The sequence below is a fragment of the Arachis duranensis genome, chromosome 8 (assembly GCF_000817695.3).
Source record: "Arachis duranensis cultivar V14167 chromosome 8, aradu.V14167.gnm2.J7QH, whole genome shotgun sequence".
NCBI classification, from domain to species: domain Eukaryota; kingdom Viridiplantae; phylum Streptophyta; class Magnoliopsida; order Fabales; family Fabaceae; genus Arachis; species Arachis duranensis.
Genome location: NC_029779.3, coordinates 36,314,304 through 36,334,545, shown reverse-complemented (window position 1 = coordinate 36,334,545; position 20,242 = coordinate 36,314,304). Strand labels below are relative to the sequence as shown.

At 32.7% G+C, this 20,242-nt stretch overlaps 3 protein-coding genes across 3 annotated transcripts; all 3 read left to right on the top strand.

The window, feature by feature from the left end:
• Window positions 1-3,356: 3,356 nt before the first annotated feature.
• LOC107462484 (G-type lectin S-receptor-like serine/threonine-protein kinase At4g27290) lies at window positions 3,357-6,451 on the top strand. The gene is made up of 7 exons (XM_021129488.2): window positions 3,357-4,614; window positions 4,722-4,844; window positions 4,930-5,090; window positions 5,172-5,382; window positions 5,473-5,710; window positions 5,800-5,950; window positions 6,077-6,451. Exons 1-7 carry the CDS (start codon window positions 3,357-3,359, stop codon window positions 6,371-6,373), a joined length of 2,439 nt encoding a protein of 812 aa, XP_020985147.1. The 3' UTR covers window positions 6,374-6,451.
• A 998-nt stretch (window positions 6,452-7,449) lies between these two features.
• LOC127741262 (G-type lectin S-receptor-like serine/threonine-protein kinase At4g27290) lies at window positions 7,450-8,266 on the top strand. The gene is made up of 2 exons (XM_052253377.1): window positions 7,450-8,186; window positions 8,251-8,266. Exons 1-2 carry the CDS (start codon window positions 7,450-7,452, stop codon window positions 8,264-8,266), a joined length of 753 nt encoding a protein of 250 aa, XP_052109337.1.
• Window positions 8,267-8,272: 6 nt separating this feature from the next.
• LOC110274641 (G-type lectin S-receptor-like serine/threonine-protein kinase SD1-1) lies at window positions 8,273-10,628 on the top strand. The gene is made up of 7 exons (XM_021129485.2): window positions 8,273-8,719; window positions 8,851-8,979; window positions 9,125-9,273; window positions 9,354-9,564; window positions 9,661-9,898; window positions 10,012-10,162; window positions 10,332-10,628. The coding sequence occupies exons 1-7, from the start codon at window positions 8,299-8,301 to the stop codon at window positions 10,626-10,628; spliced, it is 1,596 nt and encodes a 531-aa protein (XP_020985144.2). The 5' UTR covers window positions 8,273-8,298.
• Window positions 10,629-20,242: the final 9,614 nt, after the last annotated feature.

Sequence of the window (20,242 nt, the reverse complement as noted above, 5' to 3'; positions counted from 1 at the left end):
CTCTCTCTCTCTCTCTCTCTCTCTCTCTCTCTCTCTCTCTCTCTATTTTTCTTTTCTCCTAGAAAAAGTAAATCCAAATATTTGATTCTTTCTCTTTGCTCTCTTCACACCTTGGATCTATGTCCTTTTTCGCCCTATTTCTGCAGCTTTCTCCATGACACCCTTTTCACTGTTTTGTTCTCTCAAACAATTTCACACTCAATTGAAACTAAGATCCAATTTTGACTCTCATTCATCATCATCCATTTCAAATCCTTCTTTGGATTGATTTTGATTTCTCCAAAGATGCTTTTTTCCGAATTAATTCATGAGGTCACTATTTTTCAATGCACTGTGCTTTAATTGCGGTGATAAAGGTTATGGTGATGAAGGAGCGGCAATGAAATCGTTTGTGGCAAAGGTGGTTTGTGGCAGAGAAATGGAGATTAGATAGAAGGGTGTTTAGGTGATGTGAAGAGAGATGGGGGATGATGGTAGTAGTGGTAATGATAAGGATAATTTGAGGTTTTTAGATAATTTTTTAGTGTTTGGATAATTTTATTGCGTGGAACTCATGTTTTATGGGTATAAATGGTAATTTTCTTCTTCCAGGGATAGATGTGTCAGCGTTTTCAACTTTCGTGGGTAGAAATAGTAGTTTTCTCGAAAGAAGAAAAGAAAGTTATGGTTTATAGCCATTAGTAGTAAAAGGAAAAAGAGAAGAGCAAGAGTGAATAATTTTTTACACACACAAGAGAAAAAGAAACAGAGAGTGAGAGAGAGCTCGTCGTCGACCAAGAGAAGAAACATTGAGGGGAAAAAATAGTGCCATTTTGATTTCATTGAACTGGTTATAGAAAAATTATTTTGGTGCTTCCCTTGTTAAATAAGCTCTTGTTTGAATCACAATTTTTTTGGTTTAATTACTCTGTTAGTTCCTATAGTTTCGTGAAATTTTCAATTAGTTCTTTATACTTTTTTTTTTCTTTTTAATTGGGTCCCTGTACAATTTTTTTTTAATTAAGTCCTTCTTAGTAGTAATTGGCTTAATTTTATAGGGACCCAACTAAAAAAAAAAAGAATTGGTATAGGGACCTAAATAAAAAAAAAAAGTGTAGGGACTCAATTAAAAAAAAATTTGGTGCAAAAACTCAATTAAAAAGAAAAAAAAATATAGGAATCTAATTGAAAATTTTACAAAACTATAGGACCAGTAGAATAATTAAACTTTTTTTTTTTCAATACTATCTTCATCAAGACTCTAGAATGAGGATTATCCATAGAGATCTCAAAACTATTAACATTTGCTAAATGATAATATGAATAAAAAATCTCAAACTTTATGCTTTCAAAAACCTTTTGGGAAGATCAAATTGACGCCAAACAACTCGGATAGTTAGAAGTTAGTAAGTATGCCGGACACAACTACCTTTCAGCCTTAAATGCTACCTGATGTTTCTTCATGTCATTAATTGCATGTGAAAAATTGATGTTTCTCCAGAATTATATGTCTCCTGAATATGTAGTGCATGGAAAAGTATCCACCAAGTCGGGTGTCTTTAGTTTTGAAGTTTTTATACTATATAGAATGATTTATTTTTAGTACTGATTAGAAGGAAAGTCATTCTAGATTGGTGAATATTGAATATCTACTCGTATAAGTTACTGATTTCTTGCATCAGGGGTGAAAACAGATACCTGAAGTTGATTAATGATTCATTAGGCAACGCAGTTGATTTACGCAAAGTACTGCGATGCTTATATATCGGAGTCCTACGCGTGCAATAGAGATAGGCTTGACATGCCATCTATGGCTCTAATGTTAACTACTGATAGCAATCTGTCTAAACTGAAACGACCTGCATTCTGATAGTCTGATAAACTATGAGACCTGCATTCTGATAGTCTGATAAACTATGACCATGACTTGATCTCTCCGACTCTAAATAGAAAATTCAATAGTATCATTTATCTTTGGAATATTCTATCTTAATGTTGATGACATCAAAGGACCTAAAATTCAAACAGACTTTGTGCTTCTTTTTTCAAATTTACCATTTTCATACATCACATCTGTTATGAGTTTATATTTTCTTAATCCAAATTTGCTTTTACTGTCCAACGATATTCATAATTAGATTAGTTTTAATTGTATTAAAATATTCAATTGAAGGCGTTTCCTATAGCATTTTATTCTCTCTTTTTTATTAGGAAAAAAATAAAAAATAAAGGTCAATTAAAAAATATATAATTCAATTTGCTTTTCTTATGCTTTTGTTCGAGCAAATTCAACAGTAACAAGGAAGGATACTAAAAATGTCGGCATAATTCTGTTTCAGATCATAGTTGAAATTGGGATCTTTAAAAGTCAGAATTGAAGGCTTGAGTGAGCTATTTTAATGCAGCACGCCAACAACATATCAAAAGGCTTGAGTAGACAATCGTCAAACTCCGTTGTCCATGCAAAATTACCTGTTATAAGAGCCATCCATAATCCATTAAGATTTATATTTTGAAAAATGTTCTTGAAGCGTATTTATTAGAGATAATATTTAACTTGGTCCTGAACTTGCGTAAGTAATAATTTAATCTTTAAAATTTTAATTATTTCTGTTTAGTATTTAAATTTTGCAAATGTCCCTAGAACAACGCACAAATGTGACATGGACATTCAGATGGTTCGATTATGTAAAATGACATCGTTTTTGTTTCGACATTTAAATAGTATAAAACAATATCGTATTTGTTGAAAATTTTTCTCATTGTCCCAAGAATTAATGTGAGTCCGTTTGCAAAATTTAGGGGCTAAGTAAAAACCATTAAAACTTCAAAGATTAAATTAAAACTGTCATGCAAATTCAAAAGTAGGTTAGTTTTTTAATTAGTCAAACTCTATTTAAATTAGATTTAGACTCGCACCATAAGTGAAAAATTATTTCTATAAGTTTTATTTTTGTACAAAATCTTCTAATTCCGTTCCCTAAACTCAAAAATCCTTAAAATTGTAATATATAGATTATTTGATCTATAACATAAAAGATAGAATAATATTTTAATAAATAGAATTAATATTTGGCCAATTCTATGGTGCCTATGAGTTTTTGCCTAAATATTGTCTAACTTACTTTTTGTAATAAGTTTTAATTTTTTAAAAATTATTTATTTTTATATCTTTTAAATAAAATAATAATTTTTAACCCTTTTTAATAAATAGGCACCACTTTACAGGCACCGTAGCATTCACCTTAATATTTTCATCCCAACTTCACTTTGCTCCCTTTCTGTTGCATTCAATACTGTTCAAAGATCTTTTAGTTTTTGATAACATAAATTCTGTGTTCGTGAAACATCCTCCTTTCTGTTTTCCAATAAAAAACATGATGAGAACTAGAGTTATTTGCTTCTTATTATTGGTGTATATAACAAAATCCTTTTCACTAGACATGATTACACCAAGTCAATCCATGAAAGATGGTGATACTTTGGTTTCAGCTGGTGGAACTTTTGAACTTGGATTCTTCAGCCCCGGAGACTCAAGTGGTCGATACCTGGGAATATGGTACAAGCAATCTCCTTCAACACTGACATGGGTTGCCAACCGGAACAAACGAATCAACAGCAACTCATCAGTGTTGGAAATCAACAACCAAGGAGTTCTTGTACTGCACAATGGCTCAAACAACACATTCTGGTCCTCCAAAGTGTCGAAAGCAGCAGAGAATCCGGTTGCACAGCTCTTGGACTCAGGAAATCTTGTTGTGAGAGATCGAAATGGTGGTAAACTGGAGAATCTCTTATGGCAAAGTTTTGATTATCCTTGTGATACTTTGTTGCCAGGAATGAAACTTGGATGGAATCTAGAGACAGGACTAAATAGGTTCCTAACTTGTTGGAAAAGTACAGACGATCCTGATTCTGGAGACTACTCGTTTAAAATAGATCTTAGAGGTTATCCACAAGCAGTTCAATTGAAGGGAGATTCTATAATAAGCAGGGCAGGTTCATGGAATGGACTTAGCTTCACAGCACTTCCATATCATAAGCAAAGTCCAGTATTTAAATCTGAGTTTGTTTTGAATGAAAAGGAAATATTCTATGAGTTCCAAGTCCTTGACAATTCTACTTTTTTTAGATACGTCATGACATCTTCGGGGAATCGGCAGCTTTTGCATTGGACAAGTGAAACCAATGTCTGGGAGACTCTCATAACTATACCATCAGCTCGGTGCGACAATTATGCATTGTGTGGCGAGAATTCTGTTTGCAATTCAGTGAACACTCCAGATTGTGCTTGCCTGGAAGGATTTGCACCAAAGGTTCAAAGAGAGTGGGATATGTCATATTGGTCTAATGGTTGTGTTAGGATCACCCCATTAAGTTGTAGCAAAGATGGGTTCATGAAGTACACGGGGATTGTTCTTCCTGACACGTCTTCATCTAGGTATAATAAGACCATTGACCTTCAAGAATGTGAGAGCTTATGTCTGCAAAACTGTTCCTGTACAGCATATGCAAATTTGGATAAGCGCGACGGAGGAAGTGGCTGCTTACTTTGGTTCGGTGATCTGATTGATATGAGGCAATCATATGAAGGTGGCCAAGATATTTATATTCGAGTTCCTTCTTCGGAGCTAGGTAGCCTCTTTGATTTATGGTTTCTGATTGACTAGAAGATATTTTTGGTAATCTATAAGTGTAAAAGGTATGCTAATTCAGAGTGCTCTTTAATATTGATGTCTCAGAACATAACAAGAAGATTTACAAAAAGAAGCTTGTAGGCATCATTACTGGCTCTGCTGTATTCATGATATGCTTAATACTTGGACTTGCCATATGTTTATGGAAAAATAAATTTGAGAAGCCAGGTCAGTGTGTGATTTTCAAGCCTGACCCTACTTTAATTTTAGAAACCTCTGATATATTGTTAATCTTTGCCAACAAAATTTCCAGCAGGGATGTCGAAAGTGGGTTTCTGGAAAGAACTATTATGCAGAAGGGTGGAGGAGGACAGTGATATTCCAACATTTGATTTATCAACCATATTTTATGCCACAAATTGCTTTTCTAGCTACAACAAATTTGGAGCAGGTGGCTTCGGACTTGTGTACAAGGTATATAAATTTGGTTATGTACATCACAATATTATATTCTTCAGTCTTTGCAAATTATATGATACAAATAATTGTTATCAGGGTGTGCTTGCTGATGGCACTGAGATCGCTGTCAAGAGGCTTTCGAAGAATTCTGAGCAAGGACAGCAAGAGTTCAAAACTGAAGTGCAGTTAATTGCTAAACTTCAGCATCGCAATCTTGTAAAGCTTCTCGGTTGTTGCATTAAACAAAAAGAGAAACTCTTGATTTACGAGTTCATGCCAAACAGAAGTTTGGACCACTTTATTTTTGGTTCATTTCTTAACCATCCCAAATTTATTGTTCTGTTTTGCAATACCCTCAGGTTGATGTCAAGCTGACTGGATTTTATTTACATGTTAGATGATGGTAGAAGAAAATTATTAGATTGGACTAAGCGCTTCCAAATCATTAGTGGGATAGCTCGAGGCCTACTTTATCTACATCATGACTCAAGGCTAAGAATCATCCATAGAGATCTTAAAACAAGCAACATTCTTCTTGACAATGATATGAATCCAAAAATATCAGACTTTGGTCTCGCAAGGACATTTGGTGGAGATCAAACCGAGGCCTGCACAAAGAGAGTGATGGGAACTCAGTAAGTAGGCTAACATGTGTTACTTGATGGTGCAACTGTTTTCTGTGCTATGATTTTTATTGTTTGACATACAAGCTACAATAATGCAGTGGTTATATCTCTCCTGAGTACCCAATGCATGGCTCTTTCTCGACGAAATCTGATGTGTTTAGCTTTGGCGTAATTATGCTTGAGGTCGTTAGTGGGATGAAGAACAAGGAACTCTCTATCCCGCACCAATTTGTTAACCTTCTTGGACATGTAAGTAATGATCATTAGGCCCTATTTGGTAACTAAATCAAAAGTGGTTCCTAAAAATTTAGAGCTCCTAATAGATAAATTCATGTCATTCCAAAATAGGCAAATTTTAATGTAAACTTTTTCCAGGCATGGGAATTGTGGACTAAGGAGAGGGCTATGGAGCTTGTAGATAAATCGCTTGGTGATTCAGTTGATGAAGCTCAAGTGTTGAGATGCATTCACATAGGGCTTTTGTGTGTGCAAGAGAGACCAGAAAACAGGCCTAACATGTCATCAGTAATCCATATGCTCAATGATGATAAGCCGCTTGCTCGGCCAAAGCAGCCAGCATTTTATCCTCACCAAGAAAGTAATTCTTCAACTAAAACCAGTGAAATGTGTTCAAATAATGATATTTCCATCACACTGTTGGAGGCCAGATAGTTTTTTTAGTCTCAATGCAAATTAGCTCTGTAAGTAACTTGTTTCATGAAGTTCTTGCTCGAAGATTCATTTGTCTATGTGTGTATGGCGTTATTAACAATGTGGTTCATGATGGCATTAGCATCATTCATTTTTCAAATAGATATAATTGGAGCCATGTTGATCAGCAAAGTCTTATTATCTTAATTTTGAATAGTGCATTGCTGTCCTGAAATTCTAATAGCCATATTGTGGCATCATGAGATGTAAACAGTTTGGTCAATTCATGCTTTTTCAAACAACATGCTTCTAAAGAATTTTGAGGAGAAAGTATTTTCCCTTATATTAAAATCACAAACATTTCTTATGCCACAGTTTTGAGTATCTGAGACATGTTTTTTGCAAGCAGTTTTAATAAAACCAGTTAGGGAGAGTATATAATAAAAGAGAAATGTTCCGTATACTTATTTTGCCTTGTATATCGAGCTAAACACACTCTTCCACCATTAGAATTTAGAAGCGTGTAATGGCTCGGTGTACATATAACTCAGCTCTATATTGTAACTATACCAAGACTGGAGAAGATCCACAAGCAGTTCTAATGAAGTACAATGCTTAATAATGAAGGTTACAGCAGGTCCATGGAGTTCTCTTATTCTCAATAAAACATAAAATGATATTTCCCTGATATTACTACTAGTCTACTACTAACATGGGATAGTTGAAGAGTGAAATGGAAAGACAAGTAATTCTTCATTGTGGGACCGTGCTACTTAATTTAGATGAGTATGACTTCTATACTGTGTTCTGAAACTATTCATAGTCAATTTTTTTATTCAAACATAATTTGTAAATACTTTGACCATATGGTGAAGTAATAATTTATTATCCCTTACATACAGATTTGACCAAAACATATTCCACAATAGTGGCTCTATTATTGCTCTTCCTCTGGTACTAACACAGTAACACTCACGTTTACATAAAAAATAAAATATATTTTTCCTTAAAAATTACTAATCCTGGAAAATCAGCTCCATAATTCATACCACTTTTCCCTGTTCTTTTGTCTGAGAAACAAGTTCCTTAAGACAACAATGCAGAACTTGAAGGTTCTGCTATGGTTTTGGTCTTTCCTACTCTCACTTATATTAAGAACCTCCACTTCAATGGACAGTATAGCCCTGAGTCAGTCCATCAGTGATGGAGAGACATTAATTTCGCGCGGAGGAACCTTTGAAGTTGGCTTCTTTAAACCAGGAAACTCAAACAGCCAATACTTCGGCATCTGGTATTATAATGTGTCCCCTTTAACAGTAGTATGGGTGGCCAATAGAGAAAAACCACTCAACAACACATCTGGAATTCTAAAATTCACTGATCAAGGACTTGTTCTTGTTAATGGCAGCACCAACAGCACTGTGTGGTCCTCCAACATGTCAAGAAAATCAGAGAATCGGAATCTAGTTGCACAGATCTTGGACTCAGGAAACCTTGTTGTTAAAGATGGACATGATGAGAAGCAAATTCTGTGGCAGAGCTTTGATTATCCCAGTGACACATTCTTGCCAGGAATGAAGCTTGGAATGGATCTTGTGACAGGCCTAGAGAGATCTGTATCATCGTGGAAGAGCACTGATGATCCTAGCCGTGGATACTACGAAGCTAAAATAGACCGTAGAGGCTATCCACAAGTAGTTATAACAAATGGAACCGTTATAATCGTTAGATTAGGACCATGGACTGGTCTTACTTTCTCAGGGGCTACACTTTACTTGCGCTATACTCAACTGTCAAATGAATTTGTATTCAATGAGAAAGAGATATTTTATGAGTACAATCTTTTGAATATATCTAATTTTGTGAGAATTGTGGTGACAACTTGGGGGAATCTTCAGTCTTTTCATTGGTTAAGACAAACCGGCAGCTGGGAGACTCTTCTTTCAATGCCGGCGACACAATGTGATAAGTATGCAGTGTGTGGCGCAAATTCTATCTGTAGTGTCTTTAACACTGCATTTCCAACTTGCGCATGCCTGAACGGATTTGTACCAAATTATCCTGAAAAATGGAAGGAATCACATTGGTCTGATGGTTGTGTTAGGATCACTCCATTGAGCTGCAGCAAAGATGGATTTAAGAAGCTCACAAACATGGTGCTACCTGACACATCTTCTTCCTGGTACAATAAGACCATGACCTTGCAAGAATGTGAGGATTTGTGTCTGAAAAATTGTTCTTGCACAGCATATGCTAATTTGGATATCCGCGGCCGAGGAAGTGGGTGCTTAATTTGGTTTCACGATCTCATTGACATGAAAGAAGGGGTAAATGAACTTTATATCCGAACAACTATTTCAGATCTAGGTATACACTTTGGTTTCTTGTTCCTTTCCCTCATCAAGCTTTTTCCATTTATGATTGACTACATTATTTTTTCAAAATACACTAATGTAAGTATTATTAAGGAACAATGCTCTTGAATTTTGATATCTCAGAAGATAATCAGAACAATGATTCCAGCAAGAAGAAGCTAGCAGGAATCCTCGATGGATCCGCATTGTTTGTCATGTGCTTAGTACTTGGACTGGCAATCTATGTATGGAGAAACAAACCTAAGAAGCCAGGTGAATACATGATACTTAATTAGTGACTGCAACTACCATATGAATTTGCAATATTACAAATCATTCCCTCCAACAAATCAAACCAATACTTCTATTAAAGAACATATGATATATTTCTGCTTGATAATCATTCCTGTTTTGCTAGAAATATTCTGCTGGAAGCAACATGCTTGCAAAATAGAAAATGAGGATGTTGATCTTCCAAGCTTTGAGTTATCAACCATAGCTTCTGCCACTAATCACTTCTCTAGTGGCAACAAATTAGGTGAAGGTGGATTTGGACCTGTGTACAAGGTGCTAAACTAGTAACTAACATGAATATGTCTGGGATGCTGTTATATGCTATATGGTCCTAACAATTGTTATCACTTTAGGGTGTACTCGCAAATGGGGTAGAGATTGCTGTCAAGAGGCTTTCCAAGAATTCTCAGCAAGGACTGCAGGAGTTCAAAACTGAAGTTCAGTTAATTGCTAAACTTCAGCATCGCAATCTTGTAAAACTTCTTGGTTGTTGCATTCAACAAAAAGAGAAGCTCTTGATTTATGAGTTCATGCCCAATAGGAGTTTGGACTACTTCATTTTTGGTTCATTTCTAAACCATTCTGAATTTCTCATTATATTTCACAATTACCACAACATAGTAGATGTCAAGTTAACCTTGAATGCACTCGACATACCAGATGATTCTAGAAGAAAATTATTGGATTGGGGCAAGCGATTTCAAATTATTGGCGGGACAGCTCGAGGCCTAGTCTATCTACATCAAGACTCTAGGCTAAGAGTCATTCATAGAGACTTGAAAACGAGCAATATCCTTCTTGATAAGGGTATAGATCCTAAAATATCAGACTTTGGCCTTGCTAGGACATTTGGAGGAGATCAAACTGTGGCGAATACAAAGCGAGTCATGGGAACTCAGTAAGTAGGCTAAAATATGGCTAATTATCATTAGTTGAAATTTTGTAGCTGCAGCCTTCTTTATTTTTTTTCTCCCTTGATTTTCAGTATGTGATAAACGTAATACAATGCAGTGGTTATATCTCTCCGGAGTATGCAGTGCGTGGTTCTTTCTCAATGAAATCCGATGTGTTCAGCTTTGGTGTAATCGTACTTGAGGTAGTGAGTGCGAAGAGGAACAGGGAATTCTCAATTCCACACCAAGATCTGAACCTTCTTGGATATGTAAGTAAATAATAAATAATACTTAGTTTTTGTTGAATGTGATTTTAGCTTGCTTCTTGTACATTGCCAATCCTTTGAAGCTATCAATTCCTAAGTTGTGTTTGATAAGTGTCTTAGAACTATAGCATGAATTTTAACATGTTGCATTCAATGTTAAAATTTATTTCAGGCATGGAAATTGTGGACTGAAGGAAGGTCTCTGGAGCTGGTAGATGAATCACTTGGTGATTCAGTTGATGAAGCTCAAGTGTTGAGATGCATTCACATAGGGCTTTTGTGTGTGCAAGAGAGACCAGAAGACAGGCCTAGCATGTCATCAGTAATCCATATGCTCAATGATGATAAGCTGCTTGCTCGGCCAAAGCAGCCAGCATTTTATCCTCACCAAGAAAGTAGTTCTTCAACCATAAACAATGAAATCTGTTCAAAAAATGATGTTTCCATCACATTGTTAGAGGCAAGATAGTAATGTTTTTTAGTTTCAATGCAAATGAGTTGTGTAATCAACTCATATATCTATGAGTAATATATTAAAATAAATTACCTTTAGATTTATTATTAGCCTTCTAAATTTATACTATCTAATTATATTATCTTTTAATTTTTTTATTCAGCTTAAATAGCTAATACACAACTTATCTAATTAGATTGATCGCGTAGGATAATAAATTAAGGATAGTATAAAATATATTTTAATAAATATTATATTATTTAAAAGTTAATTAAATTATATATAAATATAAAGTTACATCTTTATTTATTGTTTTTATTTTTATATTTGTTTTAATTGACGAACTTAATCTTTTTATGTGGTATTTTTTTATTTTTTTTATTTTCGGTTGTTGCTAGAGTTGATTTTTTTCCATATATTTTTATAAAAACGTGTTCTTTTTAAACTGTTAACTTGTATACATTTTTTATTGTCTTTTTTGTTCCATCTTTGTATGTATATTCTTCTTCAATGAAGATGTGCCTTGAATTTGTTTACTTTTCTTTTTTTTAATCTCTTGATTGATATGTTATCTAAATCGGATGATATTAGTGTTGGTGAAGTTAATTCCTATAATCAATAAAGAATATAAACTAGCAAAATGAATAATATTTTGAATAAATAAAATTTTTATAATATTACCTGATAGATTTGTTGTAATAGGAGTTGAGTTTCAATATTTTTTATTGGCACAAATATTTTAGTAATAATGTATTGTTAAGAGCTTTTTTAAAGTTAAAATCACTTAACTTCTAATTCTAAGTATAAGGTTATATAAATTCTTGAATTGAGATAATTTTTTAGTGTTATTGGTGACTTGGAGTGCAATTAGATTTGAGGTAGTTGTGTCTAATAATTTTTTTTATCAAATAACACAAAAGTTATTGTAGCACTTTGATTTGTAACTTTTAATTTAATTTTGAATATGTAATAATTATTGAGTTAGTGATTTATAATTTGATGAAAATTTTTATGATAAGTATAATTTGATGAAATTTGATAGAAGTTTTTATAATTTGAATATGTACTAGTTTTTTATGTTGTAGCAGAAAACTTTATTTTTTGTAGATTTTTTTTTGACATTTACTTATTTTTCTTCTCTTAGTGTATACAGATTTTCAATGACATCTATAATAGTAAGAATAATAGAATTTTTTATAATTTGAATCTATAATAACTTTTTATGTTGTAGCGCAAAATTTTCATTTTACGTATTTTTTTTGTAGATTTTTCTTTGACATTTATTTATTTATTTTCTCTTAATACATATAGGTTTTCAATGATATCTATAATAATAAGAATACAAATTTTTAGAATATTTATTGGCTTGTGTATGTGTGTGTATATATATATTGAATAAGTTATTTTTAATAAGAATAATTTAAATAGCACAAAGTAAAAATATTTATTAATATTTTTTTAAATTCGCTCTATCTAACAATATCTCGCGTGATACAAATTTAAAATAATATTGTAAAATGATTAAAATTAATTCTTTAATTTAAATAATATATTAAAATAAGTATAATTATAAGGATCTTAATATGTAAAGTATTACAAAAACTTCAAAATATAAATAGTAAAAGTAATAAGAATTTTTTTTAAATTTGTTTTAAAAATAAGTAGGAGATACTTTTTTAATGGTAGTCGGCAACAAGAATGTCATTTGAATATAGAGCATGAATTTTTTTTTGAACATTAGCCGATCTTAATCATTGTCAACGCCAATATTCACCATCTTGTCAGTCAAATTCTTCAATGTTTTTTCCTGGAACCTTTTTATAAATTTTTTCGTTCTCCTCAAATAGCCCTTTAAAACTAACTTTCTCGGAAAATAGGTCCCCTACAGAAACAGTAAAAAAAAATCATCAATTACACTCTAAATCTCTTGAAAAACATCCAAATACCAGTCATATACAACCCAATTTATTTCTTGATTACATGAGATCAAAAAAATAAATTACAAAGAATAGATTACAAAAGATACAAGTATAGATATTTTCTGTAATGAATTACCTGATGCATTCAGATCAAGGACAACTCCTAATCTTTTGGGTTTAATTCTCAATCCACCGTATCGAGTGTCTAATTTGCTTTTTGACAAATTAAAGGAATGTGCCAACTCTTTCAAGATTTTATATGGCATATTCATAGGAGGGATGTGCATCAAACCCTCAAATCCTAATTTCCAGACGATAGCCTTCTTTGCTCCACTCATGTTTTCAAACTTTTCATGCAAAAGTTTTGTGGAGCATCTTAAATTCTTAGTTTGCTGTAAACAAAGCAAACAAAAATAATTTAAATAAGCTATAGTTTTACTAAAAAAATTGAGTTCGTCTAAGAGGTCTGTGTTATTGTTAATAGATAATAACCTCACCAGTTACACCCACATACCAATCACATACACTTTTATTATTTTTTGAATTACATGATAATATATGAGTTCAAAATGATATTCAAGTCATCCAAACATGCATCAATGACACTACAAGCGCAAGCACAAGCACAACAGCACTAGTTACACTTAAATACGCGTGATATATACTCAAATACCAGTCACATACACCTTTATGAGTTCAAAACAATATTTAAGTCAACCAAACATGCATAAACTGATACTAGAAGCACCAGTAACACTCAAATTTGATTGATATACACTCAAATTCTAACCATATACACTCATATATGAGTTTACTTGAAATACAGTCAAAAGTTTATATTTATACAAACTCGCTTTCAAATAAGCAAACATTCACAAAAACAGATAAAAAAAATACGTTAAATCATTCACGAAAGAGTACGTAAAATATTTTAAACAACAAGAAACAATCATCACCGACTTGAATAGTTTGACGAATATAGTAATATCTACTTTAAATCAAGAACACATAATGAATCTACTTAATAACTACAAAATATGATGATATAGTGTTTCGCGTTCGAAACTAGAAAGAGAAAAGTGAAAAACTTTCAAGATTAGTGAAACATAACTTGAATAATCTTTCTTCTTTCTTTTTGGGTGTTTTTTTGGAAATTTTAAAGTTTTCGTGTTGATTTTCTCTAGTGTTGGCGACGCTTTTCACATTTTGTTGAGTGATTTTGAACATGATTTTGATCGAGGAAAAAGAAAAAATATCATTTTTGACTGTTGAACGACGCGCATATTATCACGCTTGAGTGGGAGAGAATAATTTTTGTTGGACTTAGTCAAACTTATAAGACTTATAAATTAAAAAGGCTTGAATGTGTTGTAAAATAAATAAATAAGGAAGAGAAATAAATATAAAATATAGAAATATAAATATGCTCATATCTCACTATAATATAAGAAGTTTATCTATTCACTTAATATTATATGATGTAATGTATATAAAATAAGAGAGGGATATATTAAAATGAGAGAGAGAAATATTGCTCAGTAAAAGAAGAGAGAGAATCGATTTTTGATTTATTACTTGCTTGCTTTTCTCTGAGGCAAATGCCTCTATTTATACATGTATACTTGAAAATGTGAGCTCCACATAGAAATAGGCATCCACGTCCCATTCTTATCACAACATTCCCCCTTGGATGCCCATTTAGGATTATTGTCTCATTAAAACCTTATTAAAGGAAAATCCTGTGGGAAAAAAACCTTAGTGAAGAAAAAAGATTACAATATCCTTTGTGATGGGAACTGTCTCATTAAAAATATTGTCAAGAAAAATCCAATGGAAAAAAAACCTGACCAAGGAAAAAAAGTACAATCTCCCCCTCTTGTCGACATCATTTAATGTCTCGAAATCGGCGCATCCCAATCTCATGTACTAATATTTTTAAGGAGGATTTTGGGAGTGACTTTGTAAATAAATCTGCCAGATTGTCACTTGAGCGGATCTGTTGGACATCAATTGTCCCTTGATTTTGAAAATCATGAGTGAAGAAGAATTTGGGAGAAATATGCTTTGTTCTATCACCTTTAATGTATCCGCCTTTAAGTTGAGCAATGCATGCTGTATTATCTTCAAACAGGACAGTTGGAGCTATCTTATGATCAATCAGTCCACATGATGACAGAATATATTAGATCAAATTCCGGAGCCAAAAATACTCGCGACTTGCTTCATGAATCACTAGTATTTTGGCATGATTAGAGGATGTTGCAGTAATCATTTGTGTCATGGACCTCCATGATATAGTTGTTCCACCATATGTAAACAGGTATCCTATTTGAAATCTCCCTTTATGTGGATCAGACAAATAACCAGCATCTGCATAGCCAACTAATTGTGACTTGGATCCACAGGGATAAAACAATCCCATATCAACAGTTCCATGAAGATATCGAAAGATTTGCTTGATTCCGCTCCAATGTCTTCTGATTGGAGAGGAACTATACCTTGCTAGTAAGTTCACAGCAAATGATATATCGGGTCGTGTATTATTAGCAAGATACATTAGTGCTCCAATGGCACTAAGATATGGTACTTTAGGACCAAGGATATCTTCATTCTCTTCTTTAGGGTGGAATTGATCTTTTTTCACATCTAAATATCTTACGATCATTGGGGTACTAAAGGGATGTGACTTATCCATATAAAATCTTTTCAAGATCTTTTTTGTGTATGTTGTTTGATGAATAAAGATCCCATTTTTTGTAAGTTCGATTTGCAGGCCGAGACAAAATTTAGTCTTTCCAAGATCTTTCATCTCAAACTCTTCTTTTAGAGTTTTTATAATTGTTGGAATCTCTTCAGGAGTACCAATGATATTTAAATCATCAACGTACACAGCAATTATAATGAATCCAGATGTAGATTTCTTTCTGAAAACACATGGGCAAATATCATCATTCTTGAATCCATTTTTGGCCAGATACTCATTAAGACGATTATACCACATTCGTCCAGATTGTTTCAGACCATATAAAGATCTTTGCAATTTAATTGAGTATAACCCTTGCGAATATTCATTGGATGATTTAGATATCTTTAGTCCTTCAGGGACTTTTATATAGATATCCCAATCTAATGAGCCGTATAAATAGGCTGTTACCACATCCATTAAATGCATATGCAGTTTATGATATGCAGATAAACTGACTAAATAACGCAATATTATCGCATCCACTACAGGGGAATACGTTTTTTCATAATCTATACCAGACCTTTGTGAAAAACTTTGTGCCACAAGTCGGGCTTTGTAGCGCACAACTTCATTTTTCTCATTTTGTTTTCTCATAAATACCCATCGGTATCCAACAGATTTTACATCTTCTGGTGTGCAGACTACAGGTCCAAAGACTTCACATTTTGCAAGTGAGTCTAACTCAGCCTTCATGACTTCTTTCCATTTTGGCCAATCATCCCTTTGTCGACATTCTTCGACTGATCTTGGCTCAAAATCCTTACTTTCATGCATGATATTTAATGCCATGTTATATGCAAATATTTCATTGACAATTGTCTTATTTCGGTCCCATTTTTCTCTTGTAAAGACATAATTTATTGAGATCTCGTCATTTTCACAATTTTCAGGTACCTGAATGTCTTCTAACATTAAAACTATATCAGAATTTTGGACAACTGCATGTATCTCTACTATGTCTTTTTCAACAGGAATAGTATTTACCTCTTTTCTCTTTCGAAGATTTTTGTCTTTGGAACCGACAGGCCTGCCACGCTTCTAGCGTGTATTTACTTCGGTGGTAATTTGTCCAACTGAGACATCAATTCGAATTGGGGCATTTTTCACTGGTATATACGACTTGGTTATCCTCTTTGTATCGGAAAATGTATCAGGCAATTCATTTGCTATTCTTTGCAAATGTATAATCTTTTGAACTTCTAGTTCACATTGCCCTGATTGAGGATCTAAATGCATTAAGGATGATGCATTCCAATTAAGTTCCTTTTCATGAAGCTTATTCTCTTCCCTTAATGTTGGAAATTTTGATTCATCAAAATGAAAATGCGCAAACCGGGCTTTAAATACATCTCTAGTTTGTATTTCAAGATACCTCACTATAGAGGGAGAATCATATCCAACATATATCCCCAATTTTCTTTGGGGTCCCATTTTAGTGCGATTAGGTAGTGCAATAGGGACGTATATCGCACACCCAAATATTCTTAAATGAAAAATATTTGGCTGCTGGCCAAATGCTAATTGCATAGGAGAGAACTGATTGTAACTCGTTGGCCTCAAACGAATAAGTGTTGCGGCATGTAAAATAGCATGTCCTCAGATCGAGGTTGGGAAATTTGTTCTCATAAGCAAGGGTCTAGCAATTCATTGGAGGCATTTAATAAGTGATTCTGCTAACCCATTTTGTGTGTGAACATAAGTTACTAGATGTTCAACACTTATTCCATTAGCCATACAATAAGCATCAAAAGCTTGGGAAGTAGATTCACCAGCATTATCAAGACGAATTGCTTTGATTGGATTTTCTGGGAATTGTGCTTTTAATCGAATAATTTGAGATAATAATCTCGCAAACGCCAGGTTGTGAGAAGATAAAAAGCACACATGTGACCATCTCGAATATGCGGCTATTAGGACCATAAAATATCTAAAGATCCACATGGTGGATGAATAGGTCCACATATATCACCTTGAATCCTTTCTAGAAATTCAGGGGACTCAAATCCAATCTTTACTGGTGATGGCCTTAAAATTAACTTTCACTGAGAACATGCAGCACAACAAAATTCACTAGTTTTAAGAATCTTCTGGTTCTTTAGTGAATGTCCATGGGAGTTTTCAATAATTCTCCGCATCATTGTTATTCCCGGATGACCCAATCGGTCGTGCCAAGTTATGAACTCATTTGGACTAGTAAACTTCTGGTTTACAATGGCATGTGATTCAATTACACTAATCTTGGTATAATATAACCCAGATGAAAGTGAGGGTAATTTTTCTAATATAACTTTCTTATTTGAATCATGAGTTGTGATACATAAGTACTCATGATTTTTCTCATTCATAGTCTTAATATGATATCCATTTCGGCAAATATCTTTAAAGCTCAACAAGTTTCTTCGAGACTTAGTAGACAATAGTGCTTTATTTATTATGAATTTTGTTCCTCCAGAAAACAAAATTATAGCTCTTCCGGAACCTTCTATCACATTACCTGAGCCAATAATAGTATTAATACATTCTTCTTTTGGCACCAGATGGGTAAAATATATATCACTTTTGAGAATAATGTGCGAACTTGCACTATCTACAAGGCATACATCTTCATTACATATCCTTGTCATTCTCTTCAAAGACAAATAATAATAAAATGAGTAGTATGCACAGTTAAATTGAATACTTGATCGGAATTATTTTTCTAAGAAATACTGCACATAAAATTAATGTCATATACTAAAATTTTATTTTAAAACATGACATATTTAATGATTTCAAAATTCATAAACATTAATATTTTATTATTTATATGGTGAATTCTATGATGTAGAAAGAAAGATTCTTCTACATGTGTATGTTTGTGTTGTCAAAATGGTAGTGTGACAAATGTTTAGAAAGAGAGTAAATGAAGAGACAAGATTTGACATGTTACAAGTAAAATGTAATGTATTTTGTCTTATGCAATATGTAAATAGTGTATTGATTAAATAGGCTCATTATATTTATGTTAATTAATTATTAAAGATAATATTGGACTTTGTATGATTTTTTTATTTTTGGACTTTTTAAATATACGCTCTCTCTCTTTCCAAAAATATTAACTTTACACACAAAAACTTTACACACTAAAATTTTTGTGTGTAAAGTTAATATTTTTGGAGAGAGAGAGCGTATATTCAAAAAGTCCAAAAATAAAAAAATCATACAAAGTCCAATATTATCTTTAATAATTAATTAACATAAATATAATGAGCTTATTTAATCAATACACTATTTACATGTTACATAAGACAAAATACACTATATTTTACTTACAACATGTCAAATCTTGTCTCTTCAATTACTCTCTTTTTAAACACTTGTCACACTATTCTTTTAACAACACAAACATACACATGTAGAAAAATCTTTCTTTCTACATCATAGAATTCACCTATTTATATACATCATATTTGAAACTTAAATACATAGAAAATAAAACTTAATAATAAGTTCTTTACACGAATACTTAACAATCTCACACATTAAACTATTCCATCATTGATCAAATGACCAATATTTTCTTCAGGATCCTCAAAGAAATCATATACATCATAATGAGTGGTGAAATTTTCAGCATCATTTGAAACGAAATTCGACTATTTTCCCTTGTCGTCCTTTTTCAAAGATGCTTGGTAAAGATCGACTAGGTGCCTTGGAGTACGGCAGGTACGTGACCAATGGCCCTTTCCACCACAACGGAACCACTTATCCTCTGTTGATTTATTCTGCCCGGTATTTCTTTCTTTATCCCACTTCTGGTGAGATCCTCTCTTTTGAATATAATTCATTTTCCTTCCATGATTTTTCTTGTTATTAAAACCTTGCCATTTACCTCTTCTAGGGTAATGATTTGCCGCATTTACTTCAGGAAATGAGGCGGCGCCAGCTGGACGCGCTTCATGATTTTTTAAAAGTAATTCATTGTTACGTTCAGCAATAAGAAGGCAATAAATTAACTCCGAATATTTTTTAAACTTTTTTTTCGATACTGCTGCTGCAGGAGCACATTCGAGGCATGGAAGGTTGAGAAAGTTTTCTCCAACATATCATGGTCAGTTATCTTTTTCCCACATAATTTCATTCGTGAGGTGATTCGAAACATTGCAGAATTATATTCATTTATGGATTTAAAATCTTGTAAACGCAAGTGCGTCAATTTATATCGAGCTTGAGGAAGTATCACCGTTTTCTGATGATTATACCTTTCTTCAAGGTCTTTTCAAAGATCTGCAGGATCTTTTAATGTGAGATATTCATTTTTTAATCCTCGTCAAGATGACGACGAAGAAAAATCATGGTTTTGACTTTATCTTTCTGGGATGCATTATTTTCAGTTTTAATGGTATCTCCAAGATCCATTGAATCAAGATGAATTTTAGCATCTAACATCCATGATAAATAATTGTTTCCAGATATATCAAGAGCATTGAATTCAAGATGAGAGAGTTTTGACATAATAAAAATTTGTTACCTGAGTCTTTCTAAAAATTTGATCAGAGTCTCGTACTGATAACGTGTTGCAAAAAAATAAATAAGAAAAAAAATAAATATAAAATATAGAAATATAAATATACTCGCAGGTCACTATAATATAAGAAATTTATCTATTCACTTAATATTATATGATGTAATGTATATAAAATAAAAAAGAAATATATTAAAATGAGAGAGAAATATTATTCAATAAAAAAAGAGAGAGAATTAATTTTTGATTTATTATTTGTTTGTTTTTTTTGAGACAAAAACCTTTATTTATACATGTATAAAGAAGTTTAATTTCAACATTTATTTAAAATTATTTCTTATTAAGAATGTGAGCTTTATATAGAAATAGAAATGATGTTCCATTCTTATCACAACAGAATGTATTAATTCTATATCATTTGAATTACGGTAGAAGTAAAAAATAATATTCAAAATTAATC

Excerpts from the sequence above, each read along its gene's own strand:
- LOC107462484 (XM_021129488.2), top strand. The coding sequence starts at position 3,357 with ATGATGAGAACTAGAGTTATTTGCTTCTTATTATTGGTGTATATAACA. Across the intron at positions 5,711-5,799 it reads AAGAGAGTGATGGGAACTCA|TGGTTATATCTCTCCTGAGT; the intron begins GTAAGTAGGCTA and ends ACAATAATGCAG. Across the intron at positions 5,951-6,076 it reads TTGTTAACCTTCTTGGACAT|GCATGGGAATTGTGGACTAA; the intron begins GTAAGTAATGAT and ends AACTTTTTCCAG.
- LOC127741262 (XM_052253377.1), top strand. The coding sequence starts at position 7,450 with ATGCAGAACTTGAAGGTTCTGCTATGGTTTTGGTCTTTCCTACTCTCA.
- LOC110274641 (XM_021129485.2), top strand. The coding sequence starts at position 8,299 with ATGCCGGCGACACAATGTGATAAGTATGCAGTGTGTGGCGCAAATTCT. Across the intron at positions 8,980-9,124 it reads AAACAAACCTAAGAAGCCAG|AAATATTCTGCTGGAAGCAA; the intron begins GTGAATACATGA and ends CTGTTTTGCTAG. Across the intron at positions 10,163-10,331 it reads ATCTGAACCTTCTTGGATAT|GCATGGAAATTGTGGACTGA; the intron begins GTAAGTAAATAA and ends AATTTATTTCAG.